Here is an 18,988-nt window from a genome sequence, read left to right as displayed (position 1 = left end):
TATATATATATATATATGTATATATATATATATGTGTGTATGTGTATATGTGTATATATATATGTATATATGTATAAAAGAATACAAAAAATATACAAAAAAAGAAAAAAATAGTTATATTATTATAATTATTTTTGTTAATTCCAAGAATCTTTTCTGTTTTATCTGTTCTCTTTTGCTCATAAACTGTAGCAAAATCTGAACTGTTGCCAAAACAAGTGTTTTATTCAGACTTCCAGTCAGATGAGTCCCATTCATCCTCACCTGTTTGCATCCACTTCTAATCAAAAAGGCTCTTCACCAATACCTGAAGGAAAATGACACTCCTTTCCTCTCTTCTCCTTGTTTCTCAGAAACTGACTTGGAAGACTAAAGACGTCAGCAAGTGTACTGTCAGAGGGAAAAACAGCGTGGGTTTGAACAGAATATTCTTCTTATGATGTTTCAGCAACATTTATTCCTCTCCTTTTCTCCTGTCCTTCCAAAAATTTAGTTTACACCCTCTCTCATAAATGGTAACATATGTCACTAATGATGGGATCCATCTTTTTAGTTTTATGTAATCTATCTGGACTGAGATTTGGTATATAAGGATGACTTTTTCCTCCATAACAATAACAATTTCTTACATCCAACATGTGTTTGCATTTCAGGATGAATGCTATAACTATGTCAAAGTACTGGTACCCCGAAATGATGAGACTTTGTTCGCTTGTGGCACCAATGCTTTCAACCCAACCTGCCGAAACTACAAGGTAAACATTAATGGATTGACTTTGTTTTAAAAGGACACATGTGAGTGGCTAGTGCAACCATACGGTTTCCCTGATAAATCTCATTAATAATAGAAGAATAAGAAAAAAAAAAGTGTGGTATTCATGTAAGTTGTGTTTTAAAGCATTCAGCGTAGGCTCTTTTCCAGCTCAGTACATATTGATTGTTTCCAGGCTGCAGTGGTGGGAAATAACTACAGGCTGTCTGAAGCTTTTTAAAAAGTATTGAATTATTTGAAAAGGCTAAGAACAGCCTTAATAATTCTTTAATTTGATTTATTCTCTGCCACTTCATTGGCCCCAGGCATGTTCTGACTGAGATAATTGATCCCTGAGGGTTGGAAAATACTAACGTTATTTAACATGAAACCCTGTGAATGAAACCAATACATGAATTTACTTAACAAAACTAATAATCTTTCTTAAAGACTTTTATAACTTCATATCTAATTTCTCCTGAGACAAATACTAATGCAGCATGTTTTCTTGATTTCGGTTTTTAATCAGACTTCATTAATCTTTTTTCCCCCACATTGTTGATATACAGTGTTGGCTTTCTTAATACTTGGTTTGGCTTTGACGGAGTATACAGCATATAAAAATTCTCCCTTATTGAATTCAAATGCGCTTTTAATTACATTTATTATATTGTTTTAGGATATAAATGCGAGAAATAATGAACCTTAAAAATCTTGAATCCTTAAACCATAGAAATCCCAGGCATGACAACAGAGTTCTGACTTGTATGACATTGTCTTTATCGCCATAACATGACATGTCTTTGATCCTAACAATGTAAATTTAATATCACCTTACATAATGGTCAGATTGCCTAAACAACCTTCTAAAAAGAAAACAAAAGAAGAAACAAAGCTTTTTTTTTTGGAATCCTTATGGGCTTTACTCCTTTTTTTCTAATCTGCTGCTGTGATGCTGTCTGTTTGATTGACAGCTGATGACCCCATTTAGCAGATAGTTCCTGCGCTTAGAAAAGCCTTCATGTTGGGAAAAACAACACATTTACCTGAAGATGATGAGCTTTTCTTTCATTTTTGAGTTTGGATCTATAGGGAGATTTGCAGCGCTTAGAGAGACAATGATGCCTTGCAAAGGCAGATGTAACACGAGCTTGCACTTTTTTAAATGAAAGAAACATTTTACATTTTGTTCATATTTATTTATTTATTTTATTTATTTATTTTTTTTATAAATACGGTGTCTAAATATATTTTTCATCTCAAGGCATGTATTTTACAGGGTGAGGCATATAGCCATGAAAAATGACATCTTTGATCCTGTCAAGGAAGCATTTTGATAAGAGAAGGTTTAAAGGGCTGCAGAGATGCTTTACTGTACTCTTTCTGCTTGTTATTTATTGAGGCCATGCTGACGTAAACCATTCATGAACTATTTATCAGGCAGCTGGTTGCTGCTGTGACTCTTCATTATAATTGTTGAAACTTTAAGTGGTGCTGAAAGCAGGCAACATATCATAGACACAATGTTTGACTTGCATGGTCGTGCGGTGGGTATTTAATTCATCAACTTCCTTGTACTGGCAGATGGCCAAACTGATGAAAACTGAGGTTGACTGTTGAATAAAACTGCTGAGCTGACACTGCTGGAGATAAATAACAAGGAAGAATCATGTCATTAAATCAGGCTAACTGTACAACTTCATTGCGAGCTGATTGAAAGAAAAGAACATGAGTGTTGAGGATGGTGGGAGAGAACCTGTATGAGGCAGGCGTAATGGATGAGGGCAAATGAGATGGATTCGGATTTTAAAAATGTGAGTTAGGCTGGCAAAAAGGTCATAGACTTCAGAACTTGCAGCTGGAAACAGATTTAGTTCCCCGAGGGGAAAAACTTGCAGACAGGTGTATTTATGAGCCTTTCCAGGAGGCTAAACTCCCCGTTAGCGATTCAGCTAACGCAGTCAGAACACATAGTGCTATCGACAAAGCTGCCAGGTTGACAGTGAAATATTATCGGAGCACTATCAGCTCAGCTAAAACATTATCAGCAGCATAATTAACTGAGATACTCAAATAAAACCCTCAACATGTTATCAATGTAGCTTAACAGCCTGTCAGTAACAACATTTTAAGCTAGCCATTCCTATAACAGTTTGAAGCAGGAAATGTATTCACTGATGATAAAAACTTCTGTTTTATAGAATTAGCTGTATTTAAAGATACATTTCTAAATAGGTTATAGGCGATCCCTTTTCTCTGTTGATACAGATCAATTTATTACTCTATATTTCAAAACTATATATTTTAAAACTATATTATTAATTCAGGAACAGTACCATCAAGTGACTGACAATGGCACTGATTGGTAGTGGTATAATGGTAAATGGACTTATACTTCTATAATGATTGGTAATATTAATAATAGCTCTGTTTATAGTTCCTTTGTAATACTTATTGTTATTCTGTTTGTTCTCAGATGACTTCTTTAGAGCAGGTTGGAGAGGAAGTGGTCGGTCAGGCTCGCTGTCCATTTGAGTCGGGACAATCCAATGTTGGACTGTTTGCTGGTGAGTTTTTTTTTTTTTTTGTACTCAAATCTGGGAACAAGGTTGTGTAATAATACTTCAGAACCATTTTCAATGTTCTCGTGTAATGCATTTATACATGCAGAAAACGTTTAGTTTACAGTAACTAAAGCAAAATAAAGCTGAGGAAAACCAAATGACAGCAAAATAAAACATTATGTATCTTCTGTTAACTCTTGGAGGACTCATTATTCTTGGGCTAGTGATATATTCAAGCAAGCAAAATTACTTCTACAATATTTTTCCTTATCCTTTTCAATAATTCTTTAAATTCAGTATCCTGAAAGACTTAAGCACTCTGGGTTTGTTTTACAGGAGGGGATTTCTACTCTGCCACCATGACAGACTTTCTAGCCAGTGATGCCGTCATCTACAGAAGCCTGGGAGATGGCCGACCTGTCCTCAGGACTGTCAAATATGACTCTAAGTGGCTCAGAGGTGTGTCAAATTTGCGTTTGATGATGATGGGAAGACTAGGTTTTTCTTTTTGGCATATGAATTCATTTTAAAGCTTTATCACCATTCATAAACAATACCATTTTTAAAATCATATTTATTTGATCAAAGTGCTTACATTTAGATACGTTGTAACTCCTTTCAGCCCAATGAATTGCAAGCATTTATCTTAGTCCGCAGTATTTTTTAAAGTTAGTGCTAACCTGAATTTGATCCAGCGATGAGGAGTTGCTTTGTATCTTCCCTGGTGGTGCATTCACAGACCTTCCCTGCAGACCCCATGATCTAAACTGGCTTAAACCATTGCTGGGGATCTAGTTTATTATTGCAAATAATAATATGAGATTTTAATCTTGAATGTCCTGAAACACAGTGTTAAAGTCAACGATTGCCAAAAGATGTCTTTTGACATCTTTTACGCTTTCTGTATATGTAAAACTAATTTGGCCAGGCGTGTGTCAAAACACTTTAAAATACACCTCCTAAATGTGCACCCAGTGCAAACATGTTGAGAATGCTCTCCAATTGCACACCCCGAAGACACCCCAGCACACTCACTTGGCCAAATCAACCCTCCACATCTCACTTTCCCAAAAGATGATCCAAAGTGCTCCAAAACACATGGGGCTCTTTGCTACAACAATGCCTGGCAGCCAGTGGGTTTAAAAAAATTAAAGTGTAAAAGTCCAAAAGTCTGTACTGTATGTTCCTTGTCAGACTCCAGAACCAGCAGATTAAAAATCTTTTGGATAAAAATGCATTTGCTAAGGTCAAAACAAACCTTATAAAACAAAACTAAATTAACTTTGTTTCCTTTGTACCTTTAAATAATTAAAAAAATAAACTTTGACTCAAAAGTCAGTTTTACCATCGAATATGGCCACTTTAGCTTGGTCTCAGTTGAAATGCATGCATTTCTCTGGTAGTTTCTAAAAATACATGAAAAAACATAAACTTTGCAACTTGAGCACCCGAAGGCTTGTCAGGACTGAAAGACTGTTTCCAAGAAACGGTCAAATTGGGACTGCCATTATGTTCCCCAGAAGTCAGTTCTGTGAAACACACCATGGTTTATTGAAACCTGCCACTCTTGTAAAGCCTGTAAAACTTTTCTTTGTGGGCTTTAGAGAAGTACTCTGGTCAGTGCAAAAAGTCAGTAATGGAAAAGTAGGGGCAAGTGAAGCTGGCTTTTGTCACCTGCTAGCTGCAGGGAAGTGTGAAACAGCACAGACTGAAGATGAAATGCTAGAGTGGAGAGAGAGTTTTGCCTTGCCTCAAAAACTGTGAAAACAAATTATTATCTTTTTTTTCTCTGCAGAGCCTCACTTTCTTCATGCCATCGACTATGGTAACTACGTTTACTTTTTCCTGAGTGAGATTGCAGTTGAATACACCGCCCTGGGCAAGGTACGTGTGTAAACTGTGGACAAGTTGCAGGAACTTTATAAAGATGAGGCAGGAGGCAGTTCTAATGTTTACATTTTTTAGGCATACTTTGGCTCCTGGTTTATTCTAATAGTCTCTCCTGTTCATACTGATCAGTTAAAGATTGCTTTGTTAGAGACTTCAGTCATGATAGATTGGCAGGTAAATAAATATTTTTAGTTTGAAAACATTTTTACAAGATAGCGTTCGAAAGTGGATCAAATGTCATTTTTGACTGGTTCTAAACTAGAAAAATGCCCCATTCGTGTGTCACCAGGTGGTCTTTTCTCGAGTTGCCCGGGTTTGTAAGAATGATAACGGAGGATCTCCCAGAGTTCTGGACAGATACTGGACTTCCTTCTTAAAGGTGATACTTATTAAGCAAGATTCCTAAAAAAAGCAATGGACTTGAATTCTACCACACAGGAGCAACATCTCATCAACTCATTGGTCGTTTGTGTGTGTGTGTCTCTGTGTGTTTGTGTGTTCAGGCCCGGTTAAACTGTTCTGTTCCTGGCGACTCCTTTTTCTACTTTGACGTTCTTCAGTCTCTCACTAACGTGCTGCAGATCAACCAGAGACCCGCGGTTGTTGGAGTGTTTACCACTCAAGCTAACAGGTAACCAGCTGAGGAGTGTGGGGAGAGGGAATGCTTGTTATGTATTTGTTTTGTTTTGTTTTCTTTTTTTTTTTTTTTGTCTTTTAATGCAAGCATAGTGTTGGGAAACCAATCTGTCTGAAGAGACTGCTAGAAATGACTTTGAACTGGAGGTCAGCTGTATTGCAGTTAGACTTTTTTTTTCTTGAAGTGAAAACATAATTTAAGGGGGAAGAAATTTAAGAAAGCAGGAAATGCTTAAAATGTTTGAGAATATTATGTGGTGTGGAGCATCCTTAAACAGAAAGTCTATGAGGGTGAGTAGCAATAAACTTCCAAATAGCAACTTTCAGAGGTATTTCTGGTATCCGCAATGAGATCCAGACAGACAGTATCCATGGACTTAGTTTGATGCATGACAGAGTTTTTGATCTCGTAACTAATGCAGAAAATCTGACAGGTGTGTTTTGTTTTGTTTTTTTTACAGCTTATTTCATGTCTTCAAACATTGACAAAATAACGTGAAACATTTTATTGAGTGGTTGGCAAAAACAAAGTTTTGTTTCCATCATTGGTAGTTTCATTTGACAAGAATCCGGGTTAATATAAAACCTAATATTATTTCTGACAATTAGAAATATCATAATTACAGTCACTGACATTTTTTATTTTGAAGAAATAAACAAAAACAGCATGTTCAGAATAGCGTGGAAGACGTTTTAGCAACAGTTTTCTGGTGATTATGATGCAACATTTGCCTGAGCTCAACATTTACTCTTTAAAAAAGCTGTGTTCTGGACACAGTGGGCAGTTCTTTAGCATGGGAGAACTTTTATGAACAGGAAAGACTAAGATTAATGTTAGGAAGCACACGTTTTGGAGGGTGCTTAAGGAAACAATGGCATCATTTAAAAAAGGAGGACAGTGTGTCCAGCTTTACTCTGAAGACTCAATGTGGGAATTGGATAAGAGGTGAAAATATGTGAAATAAGGCCTTCCTGGCAGGAGATTAACTGTAAATCTACTTTTTCTAGTTTTTATCTTTCTTTTGGTCTCTTTTCTGCTTCTCAGATTTCCATCTGCATCTTGCTTTTTCTTCTTACTCTAAAACACTCGTAATACTGCGGGAGACTGACCTCATTAGTGTTAAATTCATCCAGTGATGACTGTGCGACAGTAAAGGTGTCTGTCCTTCCTCCATAAGCAAGAGGAAGCACATATAAACAGCACAAGAGGAAGGCTTGTATAAGGGCTGAATTTGTTATATAGATCCTGCTGTGAGTCAGAAAGTCAGCAGCGAGCTTGGCAGCCATTACCAACTGGGCCGGTTGGGTGCTTGAGATCTTTTAATGATCATGACAGAATCCATCTTGCCGCACTTTAAGCTATTTCTGACTAAGACACAATAGATTTTATTGGTCAGCATTCTGTAGCAGCACCTTTAAGCAAGATTTAGACAACTTAGGGCAAAATCCAAACTTTTTTTCTTCTTTTTTTATTTTTATTTTTATTTATTAACATAAAAACAATCCTAACATGGGAATGTCCCCTGAGCTTTCTTTTAATCCTGCAGTCTCGAAATACCCTTTTATTGAGTGAATATGTTGTATATATATAATATATATATATGAATATATTTTCCCAGTATCCCAGGCTCAGCAGTTTGTACCTTCTACATGGATGACATCGAGAAAGTCTTCAATGGAAAATTCAAAGAGCAGAGGACCAGTGACTCATCCTGGACTCCAGTAGCAGACGAGCAGGTTCCCAGACCGAGGTAATGAGTTTGTCTGAATGAATGCAGGATTACATAAACTCACCTGCTGTGTACATTTTGTAGCCTTTTTTTTTTCCCTTTCTTTCTTACACCAGGCCTGGTACATGTGCGGGCGATGGGCCGGCTTCCGACTACAAATCGTCGGTTCAGTTCCCAGATGAGATGCTGACCTTCATCAAGTCATACCCTTTGATGGATGAAGCTGTTCCCTCTGTCAACGACCGTCCCTGCTTCACCAGGACATCCAGCAGGTAATAAAACGCACATTCCAGTGCAAACTTACTGTGCGTTAAAATGCATGTTGGGAAGATTTAACTGACAAGATTTACTCTAAATGTATAAAACAGAAAGTGGCTCCAAATCCTCGAGTGTCCTGCAGGTATCGGATGCTTCGCTATCACAACACACCTGATTAAAATAAAATTGATCTCAACAGCTTGTTGTCCAGTTCTGCACAATTCTACGAAAGGTCAATTCATTTGAATCATGTGTGTTGCTGCAGGGGACAGATCCAATGCCTGCAGGACACCGGCCCTAAAGGCTTGGATTTGGAGATCCCTGTTTTACAATATCAGCACTGGTTCAGAGCTGTTATGTGACAGTTGCTACTCACTAATACTATACATGTATTTTAGTAGGAGTGGAAAAATCGAATCAGAAAATCGGAAATCTTTTCTTCACAATTTTAAAATCGATTTTTTTGTTTTTTGTTAAAAAATTTTTTTTATTTTTTTTTCAAATGAATAAAATGAATGCACTATAAAAAAAAATTGTAATTTTTTTTGTTTTTATTGATCTTTTTACTTGTCTTCATGGGCATTATAGCAGCTGAATGATGATCTGGCTACTGTGTTGATTTTTTTTCTCATTGAAATGAAGAAAAAGTTATACAGATTTTTTTTGTTTTTAATCTACAAAAAATCAGTAATATCGTAGAATTGTGATAATTACAATTTAAATCGAATCGGCACCCAAAAAAATCTGAATCGAATCGAATCGGGACAAAAGCATATCGTCACAGCCCTATATTTTAGTATGTTAAAGTTGTTCACAGAAAAATATGAACAAAACTGCTGTTTGCAACAACATAATCACTATCACATTTTCTAAGGTACATATTGGTTGTTAGTTTCTTTCTTAAGGCTAGCACATGGCTCAAGAGAGAAGCAGGAAATTGGTAGGTTTAACCTACAATTAGCATCTAACTTAAGGCTTACTCACCTTTACAAAATTACTATTCTACAAATATATATTTATGAGATATTCTTGTCAGATTTCACTGTAGCAGCTATAATTCTGTCAATCTGCAGCAAGTAGCAGTATGCCAAGTTTCAGCTTCATTTCACAGAGATAACATGGAAACTCCACGCTCCTCTTAAGCCAAGGACAATAAAAAGAGAAACCTGAAAGGTCAAAAGGAAATTGGAGAAAGCAAAGAGTGCCCACAAGGCACAAGTTTGGAAATTACAGCAGTTCTGAGAGGCAGAGAATCCACCATCATGACCCCGAAGATAATCATCAGTATCAGCTATGATTAGTCGTCAGCTCACAGGAAGTTCTCGCTCCTGTACAGCTCTGAAAGTCTGACCTTTTTAATCTTTGTCTGCAGGTTTCAAATGAGTTTCTGATAGATTCTAATTACCAGTCTGAAATGGGACTGAGCTCCTTAATTCCATGTTGGAATTGGCCTGTGTGTTGGCAACGTCCACGCTGACCCAGATAATGATGGTGCCGATGTCCAGAGGGTTGCACCGATCTGCTCAACCTGTTATATAACCTTACTCTGAGGCAGTCAGGGAAAATGTGAGATTTGCTTTGCTAAAAACAATTTAATTAACTGCTTAAAAAGAGAATAAACTTACAAACATGTAAAACATTTTATCTCCAAATCAACATTGCTTCTTCCTTTGACGTTCGCCTTGGATTTGTTATGTGTAATATTTTAAAGCAAGAATTTTCTCCTTTCTCAGGTCCAAGTTGACCCAGATAGTGGTGGACGTTTCGGCCGGCCCCTATAAGGACAGAACAGTGATGTTCCTGGGGTCAGACGATGGCCGCGTTCTGAAGGTGTTGGCCAGCACGCATCCAAATGACAGCTTCGGGTCCAAACTTCTGGAGGACATTGATGTCTACAACCCCTCCAAGTACTACCTTTTCAGTTTCAGGGAAACGGCTGAAACATTTAACCCTGCTAATGCAATAATAATAATGTGTTCTGTGTGTCTGTGTGTCCAGGTGCAACATTCAGGGTCAGGAGGACAGGAGGGTTCTGGGATTGGAGCTGGATAAGGACCACCATGCCTTGTTTGTCGCCTTCACCAGCTGTGTTATCAGGGTGCCTCTGAGCCGCTGCGCCCAACACGGAGCCTGTAAAAAGTAAGCAAACAGTGGAGGAAATAACTTTTAAAGCCTTGATTTTCACAACTACACTATGAAGTTTTAAAACCAAACAATATCATTTAGTTAACTCTGGAAAATCAGACAGAAACTTAAAATCGAGGGAATCTCTTTAAGCATTAAAATATGGAGCTTAATTCGGCAACATCATCAATATTGTAGGAGCTCATGTGCAGCCGTGGAAACGGGGGTCTGAATTGTGAAAAATGAAGAAAAAGGAAACTTATTTATAGACGTCATTAGGCTGAAAAGAACAGAGCTCACGGCCCAAATTAGAGTACATTCATCACTCGAGAGAAGCGCACGTGCACACACACACATCAGCGTTAATCAGGCTCATTTTAATTACTGAGAGGGATGAATGAATGCCAGCCAGTCTGGTGTAGCAACAGCTGCAGTGGCACAGAAACACTTCCACCAGCTGTATCTCCATCATGCAAACATATTAACAAAGATGCCCGCCTGGGAACAGACTCTTTATTTCTGCTGCTGTTTTATCACCTGGCAGAGCATACACTTGGAAAAATGCTCAAGCTGAATTTGAAAAAAAGGAGGTTTTGACGCATGATATGACTGACTTCAGGCAAAACTGGGAAAGAAAAAAAAAAAAAAAAAGCATTAAATATTGAATCAGTTTTAAATGCCAGATAGTTTTGAGAATAAATTACAATGCTGGGTTTATTTTTATTATAAATATTGTCTTGGAAACAAGAGGCTTTAAGTTACATGTTCTTGTATATAATGTAGAAAAAGACTCTGCAAACCACTACACTCAACTGTATTGCTAAATAAAACTCAAGCTTTACTGCTTTAAATGTAGAACTGACTGACACCAACAACATAACAGCAAGATAAACGAAGAAAAAGCTACTTTGGCCTGCTTAACCAATGCTTGCAAAGAGAAATGTTGCACAGAAACATACATAAAGACTCCGCTGGATGAGCCAGAGGGATGAAGTTCTGGATCATTGGTGGATTTCCACCATGTCCAAAGGAGACTGTGACATCAACGAGGTGGTGATGGAGTGATGGTTTGGGCTTGGATAAAGGGGAATGAAACTGTAGTCCCCCCTGAGGATGTCTAACGAACTCTGAAACATGCATGCGGTTTCAATCTGACCATTTCCTGGCAGGATATAAAAGGAAGAACTGTGTCTCTGCAGTGGAATCATCTTTATGTAAGACAGTGCATCACCCCACACTGTAAAAAGAACGGTTGGAGGTTTTGGGTCTGAATGGAGAAAAAACTCATGGTGTGGCCACCATGTTGTCATGTCTTCAAACAAAACAAAAAGCAAAATAACGTGAAATGTTTTGTTGACTTGTCAGCAAAAACAAAGTTCTGTTTCCATCATTGGTAGTTTCATTTGGAAAGAATCCAGGTTAATATGAAACCTAATATTATTTCTGACCAAAAAAAAAAACAAAACATAATTACAGTCACTGACATTTTTTATTTTGAAGAAGTAAACAAAAACAGCATGTGCAGAATAGCGTGGAAGACATTTTAGCAACAGTTTTCTGGTGATTATGATGCAACATTTGCCCGAGCTAAATATTTACCCTTTCTGTAACTTTCTAGCTTTCATCATTCAGCTGTAATGACTCTAATTCAGTGTCACATGTTGCTTTTTTATGGTTATGCTTTCTAAATGAAAGTCTAACACAGTAAGAAAAATTGTCAAGGTTTTTTCTGACAACACATTGGGCAAACACTGCTTCTTAAAGACCTGAAGCTGTTTACTTACCATGTCCTCTATAACACCTTTGTCAACTGGTGAAAATGAAAAATGGCTCATAATTGTGATATTATGTCCGTTATTGGTTTCTATTTTCCCTCATTGGACAAATGAGCTACACTTTTGGTGAATTTAAGGTCATGCCTTGCAATATTATTGCCGTTGCTTTGTATCTACTTCTCCATCCATACAACTCCATCAACACTGACAAGTAACATTTGCCCATTATTTGTTAAACTAAACTGTTTTCTCGGCTATTGAAACTTTACAATTCCCAACAAATAAAGTTCAAATCCAGCAAAACGAAATCACACTTGCATGATATTTTGCGCTGCAACTAAAAGTCCTTTTGCAGTTACCGCTGTGAAACTGTTCTCACTGCCAATATGTTCACCTTAAACAACTGATGACAGAAGGTGGAGCTTTTCTGTTAGCATTAAAAGGAAGCTGCTGCACAGACATCCGACTACTCCCACCGTCCCACCTCTGTAATTTTCTCCGTCTGGATGTACATATAAAGTAATGTCTTCAGTATTCTCTTCACTTCTTTTGCTGCACTCAGGTTTAAATTGACACGACAGCAGAGAAGTTAAATATGCATGTAGCACTGTGGCATCCTGAGACTGGTTAATCTGGCTTCTTGACAATTTAATGTCAGACAATACAGTAGAAGGCTACGCATGGGGCGATTTTTATCTTACACTGTTAAAATAAGCACATTTTGAGTCTTGCATTTCGATAACCAAAGCTTAGTGTCGTCTCATAAGCTGTACAATTCAAATTAATTACATTTAAATTATGCATTTAAAGAATCCTTTAAATTCACTCTGAAAATGTAAAGTGGAAAATATGGAGTTAAGGCAAAAGATTAAACTCCAAAAGTCCAATATTTTCCCTGATATCAGATTCAGTCTGTTAACCAGCTCACAGTTTTAAAGATATAATATTCCCTTATGCGAGTTTTACCTTTCTGTTGTCAAAAGGACTCCAGATTCAACTCCACAATGTGACTTTGTGATTACGCAAGTAAGTTTTCCCACAGTTGTTTCAGCTGGCCTTGGAGCGAACTCTGTGTTTGGCTTGTGGATTGTGTGCGTGTGCATGTGCTTGTACAGCTTCGAATGACGAGCAGAGTGTGAATGAAACTGGACTGGTAATGGATGACAGAGTCAGCTTTTGTTTGAGGATTATCTGCACATTTAGATGAAGTGTGTGACAAGATAAAGCGTATTTTGTGTGTAATTGTGTCAGGGACTGTGACCTTTTGTGTTCTAGAGGTTTTCTTTCATCTAAAATGGCAACCTACCTGTATATGTGTGTGTCAGACATTAAGAGAGAGTGTGTTTGTGTGAAAACAGGAAAGTCTGACAAGTTTACATGTTACATTGTTGATGTCCTCTTAATCATAAATATACCAATCCTTTGTATGAACTTGTCTTATAATGACTTAAATGCGTTAAGGGTTCAGAATATTGCATGTTTCCCTAAAATAACATGAACATAATAAGTTTCTTTGAATATTTCTATGTTAAATCTACAAAACTCCATTTTACAAACGGAGTTTAAGCCTTTTGGGGCTTTAGCATACTGTTGACCTGAGCCACCGAGTCCCTCATGGTGTTGGTTTCTCATTTTAAAACGCCTGCATGTTTACATTTCACACTAATTCTCTGTTTCCAGTTCCATCTTAATTGGACAAAATGGATGAAAACAGAAAACAGAAGCACATTAAGGAAAGAGAACCGTGTTCCAGCTTCATCTGAGAGTCGGCCTTTGAGGATTATTCAAACCAGAAAAAAACAGCGAACGGGGATCCAAATAGGAACAAGTGACCCTCATCTTCCCTCTTTTCTCTCTATCTTCCCAGAGCCTGCCTGGCCTCTCGTGACCCGTACTGCATCTGGCTCCGGACCGGGAATTGCGCCAACATGGCGCCGGGCTTCAAGTATGTGTTGATTCCTTTCTCTCTTTTTCTCTGGCTGTGTCCCTCTCCCTCTTTGTCTTCTCCTTCTCCCTCTCCTTCCACTCAGCCATCATCAGTCTGACAGCCAATAAAACTCTGGCGGCTCTGCTCATATATCTGCCACAGCCACTGAAGGGTCGTACGTCTGAAAGATAGAAATCCGTGATGCTTTTTGCTCTCGCAGCCAAAGTAAAAGGATGGATGTTGAAGCATAATGGGGACAAATGTTAAAAAGGATGTCAGTCTGAATGTACTGTGTGCACTTCGTTGTTATGCTTCAACGGTAAAAAGGCTGTTGTGTCGTGGAAAGGACACGTTTGTTTGTCTTCTAAGTGCAAACCTTCAAGCTTTTTTGAAATATCTAGATTTCTATTTAGCTTTAAAGGAGCTTTTTCTCGCATATTTGACACGATTGTGCGCACAGCAACAGATTCATCAGGGAGTTGCCGCTTCTTGCTACTGTTCAACCTAAATCCAAAATTCTTCTGCAGGTGTTTTCAAAACAAATTCAGCCTAAGTGGAGACAATCCATGCATTTATATTTGCATTGGTCAGTGTTGTGTCTGGAAAGAGTTGCGTACTGGATGTTACACCATTCAAACCATCTCAGATTGTTTATCTTCGTCATCTGCAGACGGCTTGTATAAATCAGCTGTAACTAATAATAATAAATTATTTGGAAATGTCAATGTTGTAACAACCGCTACCATTGGCAACAGCGTTTTAATTCAAATCTTAACTTTTAATGTAAAAGTAAAGCTTCGACCATGTAAACACCATTGTCCAGTATGCCGAACTGGATTGACACGTCTTCTGAGTCTGCAGTTATCAAAATATTTAGTCCCGTCAGAGTTTTTATGGCATCTTGTGCCACACTGCAGAGTTAACAGGTCCACCTATTATACATGACTTTAATCTCATCTCTAAAGTTTCTTTTATAGAATCTGACAGAACTGTCCAGAACACAAGGACAGTGGTTGATAAAAGAAAAACTTTTTGGCCCCGGGGGAGAAATCAGAAGGAGATAAAGCTGCACATGTGTGAAGGATATGGATGTAATTAAGACTGTGGATGAGTGCAAACATTGCAGTTACAGCAGGGGGTGCAATATCCGCATCGGTTGTTAATTAGAGAATTCTCTTTAACATGTAAATAGTCATCAGAACAGAGTATCCCATCAGCAACTCATTTGAAAGCAAATAGATTTAAAATTGTCCCATGAACATAAAGATCAGCAGCATAGAAAGCTCTCTTCAAAGATGTCTAGACAGTGCAGGAAAGAGAATGTGTCTCAGCGTACCCCTGCATTATGTGCAGAGATAAAAATCAGACAAGATGAAACTCTGATGACTTCAGGTTGCGGTCCTCCCAGATGCTGCTCTGTGCTCTGAGAAATGGCCACAACCTCTTCGCGCTAACAGATGGCCAACGCTCCGACCGTTCATGTGCGACTAGTTCTTGATCACTGATCTGTGCTGCTGATGTGCAGATAACACAGCCGACGTCCCAGCTGTGTCTCTGAGAGTGACACAGCAGTTCCCGCACTGAGATGTGTACAGCAGCTAAACAAGGATGTTGAGAAATAGTCTATAAATAATATAAACCCTAAATATGGAAGATCTTGCATACTGCATATACGGTATTATCTTCTACAGTGGTTATGAACCTATTAAATCCTAAATAAATATCTTTTTTTCTGTTTTTTTAACTAAAAGGTCAGATATTCTCTTTGAAATAACCCTGATATAACAAGTTGATGTTTTCTTTGTCACATAAGACTGGAAAGTGAATATTGGACATGTTGTGAGAAGCTCTGAATGCCATTTTTTGTTTGTTTACTTGACTGAGTAGTCATGCAGATATTATCTAACAAAACAGGTTGGGATACACTGAAAGGTCTCTGACAAACTGAAGTGATGTTTAATGCCCTGTCCTCTTTTAGCTCTTGCCATCCTGATTAATGTTTTTTTGGGGGGGGGGTTTCTTGATGAATTCCCTCGACTCAAAAGCTCCCCCTTAATATTCTCCTCATCGTTTCATCTGTAATCTTCAGACCCACTGCTTGTTTCTGCCATCAGCCTCGTTGAACTGCAAGTCATCACGGCTGGAAGAAAGTGTGCACATTAATTGACTCACGTGGCCACTTCAAGGGCTCCATGATGTGCTTACTGAGTCTGCAGCAGCTCTCATGGTGGCTGATGACCAGCTAGAGTTTATAACTAATGATATTTACAGATGAGGAGCTTGCCGATGCTTCTCAGCTCTCTGAGCTTTCAAACAAGCTTTCTTTACCCCCCCAAGGGAGAAATATTGAAATAATATCACTTTGATCTGTGGACGGAGTGAAAGTAATGGTGAAACAAACTGTGCTGCGGCCGCAGATCGATTGTCATGAAGTGTTGTGAAGTGAACCCAAGCTACCTGACACTTTGAAGTTATTGAGCGAAAGGTGGCACAAAGGTACACACTTCATTTGACGTGCTTCTAAGTTTGTTTGCAAATGCACGTTTCTAAACCTCATCCCGCCTCAGCATGTTGATGGACTTGAGCACAAACAAACACAGGATTTCATCCATCCATCCATTTTCTAAACCGCTTAATCCAATCCATGGTCGTGGGAAGCTGGAGTCTATCCCAGCATGCACTGGGAGAGACGCAAGGTTCACCCTGAACGGGTCGCCAGTCCATCATAGGACAAAGGATTTCATCTTTAGGTTTAACCATCATGTTTTCAAAGCAAAGTAAAATTGAAAAGCATTCGGGAGTCTAAAAAAAAAAAAAAAACATAAATGTGTCTCTTTAGGTTCCCGCGTTAACTACTCATCACCTACACATGATGGGGCTTGTAGCAAGTGGGTTTGGTTTTCCCATTTCCAGTGGGAGATGATATTCTCTGCCTCACTTATTCTGACCCCCATAGTCCCATCCTATAGTCTGTAGTTCACCCAACAAGTGCATCACACAGCATCTGCATCATGTTTTATTTATGATAAAAGTAAGTGTTTAATCCAGAACAGATGACGTAAAGAAAACCAAAATCTTCCTCGGTCTGCAGTGTCAGACATCAACTCTTTAAATTTTACCAACGGCTTCATACACCAATGAAAGCATAGCATGTTACTGAATTGCAAAATTCTCCGTGGATTCTCTTTAATGGCTAAAATGTATAAACATCAAGAGTTCATTTTCTAAATCAGAGCATTCTAGTTCTTGAAAATAGTCTTTCTCGCTCTCTGTCCTTCTCTTGGTAAATCGCTGTAATGTAGGGTTAGAATGTTTGTGTCCTTAAGTAAACAAGTCTTGAAATTAGAGATAAAAAAAAAAAAGTAACATAGTATGCAAAAGAAGTATAAGTTGGTTAAAAAAAAAAAAAAAAAAAAAAAAGCTTTTCAGAAGAAGAGAAATGATATTTTATTCCATTCAGATTAAGTCAAAGTATTTCCTTTGAAACGCATCAAGCAACACATTTATAGAAAAATTTAAGTCAGCTAAAGATAGGACACTCTGAAACTTTGTGAGTTTCTATTGCTCTGAAAATATTGTAGATCTCTGTAGGAAGAAAATGTAACATTTCATCTATCAGCAAACATACTTCAGACAGAAATAAATTTCAGAAAGTGTCAAATAATTTTAATGTATTCATACCTTTTTTTTATTTATTTTATTGGGAATAAATATCTTCTGTCTTTGGCTTGTGTTTACAATTCTATGAAAATAAGCCTTAAATCGGCCTGAAAATGCAAATTAATTCTGTTTAACTGGTTGGGTTTTTTTTTTTTCTTTTTTCTTTTTCTTTTTTTTGCTCTGTTCCTCTTCTGAATGAAGCTTGGTACTTTTGTTTTGTGCAGGGGTTTTCAAATCTTCTGAGCCATAACCATCAAGATCACATACATCAGTGTTTACACCAATGAAAACAACCAAAATCTTGCCTTAATAATGTTAAATTTTTATTATTATTATTATTATTATTATTATTATTATTATTATTATTATTATTATTATTATTATTTTTAATTCAATTCAATAACAGATGAATTCATTCTAGTCTACTTGTACTTTAAATTGTTAAACTTAGGTTTGCTGCACTGTTTATTATAACTTATATTGTTGTCAATAATAAAACTTTATTGACATGAAGGACTTGTCATGTTGATTAAACTCATCTTTTTCTTTCTCTTACTGATTCATATTGTACCTGTCATGAAAAATGACAATCCTAACACTCTGGTCACACTTGAACAGAGGTGTTAATTAATGGAATCAAAAGGAGCGGCTGTGATGTGTATGTTATTTTGACCAAAGCATTACGTAGGCATCTCATTAAGACCTTGGTAAATTAGTTTAAATCAATCCATATTAATGAACTAATCCATTTCTGAAAGCTGCTCTCTTTCCAAAGTGTATTAATGCACACATATCCTCAGCATCTCTTTGTCTCGACAGCATTTACACTGAGAACCAGCACCTGTCCAACACTGAGGATAACGTCATAGATAATGTCAAAGAGATGAGCTTTTATTTCCAGAACACCATTATACAGCCTTGGTGTGAAGTTTACTTTTTTTCTAATCTTGTGCACACAAACAAAACACAAATATCTTCAGGAGATGTCTTAATGTTGTTTGAAAGGCTCCCAGTGAAGCCTTCCTTGTGAATAAGGCATGGAAACTGAAGGCTTTCTAAATGCAGCCACTCCGAGTCGTCTCGCAGACATCGCATCAGATCCATATCAGTAACCGGCTAGATTTCCAGCTCTTGTTTGATAAATCAAATCTGTGTCATTGCTCCAACACTTCCATCAAATATGAACTAAATCAATGTCAAACACAAATATTCCAGCAGGCATACATAATCCCTGTATTGATCTCAACTCAAACTGAATGTGCGCGCTTCTCGGCTGACAGCTCTTTGTGTTTGCCCGTCTCCTCTTGATCTGTCTCCTCGCATCGATTGATGCAGTTCCTTGCTATGGAAGGGGGCGGGGGGGTTGCATCTTTTTCCAACTTTTCAGAAAAGTTTGGTCAGTGGAGGTGAGCTGTCTGCATGACTCATCTGGAAGGTTAAAATCATTACTGCTGAAGCATAAGCTATTCTTTTCATCATTTCTTCATCCAGAAACTCGAAGCGGAAAAGCTCAGACAGGAAAAGCTCATGTGGAGAGAAAGTTTGTGGTTCCTTGTGGTTTACTCGCAGCATTACTGGTGAGAACAAGCTGGCCGAAGCTTCAGAGCTGAAATGGTAATCATTAAAACGCAACCTTTTTTTTTTGTTTGAAGCATGGAGCCATCGGTGACCAG

At 37.7% G+C, this 18,988-nt stretch overlaps 1 protein-coding gene across 1 annotated transcript in view; it reads left to right on the top strand.

The window, feature by feature from the left end:
- Positions 1 to 18,988, top strand: part of LOC306770170 (semaphorin-6D-like) — a gene marked incomplete at both ends in the record, with an annotated part of 80,963 nt that overhangs the window by 7,472 nt on the left and 54,503 nt on the right. The window contains 12 exons of the mRNA XM_079258997.1: positions 354 to 410; positions 654 to 755; positions 3,228 to 3,318; positions 3,652 to 3,774; positions 5,111 to 5,199; positions 5,495 to 5,584; positions 5,709 to 5,836; positions 7,461 to 7,592; positions 7,688 to 7,843; positions 9,563 to 9,736; positions 9,828 to 9,968; positions 13,596 to 13,673. Of these exons, the coding sequence (XP_079115123.1) occupies positions 354 to 410; positions 654 to 755; positions 3,228 to 3,318; positions 3,652 to 3,774; positions 5,111 to 5,199; positions 5,495 to 5,584; positions 5,709 to 5,836; positions 7,461 to 7,592; positions 7,688 to 7,843; positions 9,563 to 9,736; positions 9,828 to 9,968; positions 13,596 to 13,673 (1,361 nt within the window). The remainder of the gene's footprint in view (positions 1 to 353; positions 411 to 653; positions 756 to 3,227; positions 3,319 to 3,651; positions 3,775 to 5,110; positions 5,200 to 5,494; positions 5,585 to 5,708; positions 5,837 to 7,460; positions 7,593 to 7,687; positions 7,844 to 9,562; positions 9,737 to 9,827; positions 9,969 to 13,595; positions 13,674 to 18,988) is intronic.

This window comes from Telmatherina bonti (assembly GCF_933228915.1).
Source record: "Telmatherina bonti genome assembly, chromosome: 19".
Classification (NCBI taxonomy): domain Eukaryota; kingdom Metazoa; phylum Chordata; class Actinopteri; order Atheriniformes; family Telmatherinidae; genus Telmatherina; species Telmatherina bonti.
Note: the sequence above shows the minus strand (reverse complement) of the source record. Positions and strands in the feature narration are given on the sequence as shown.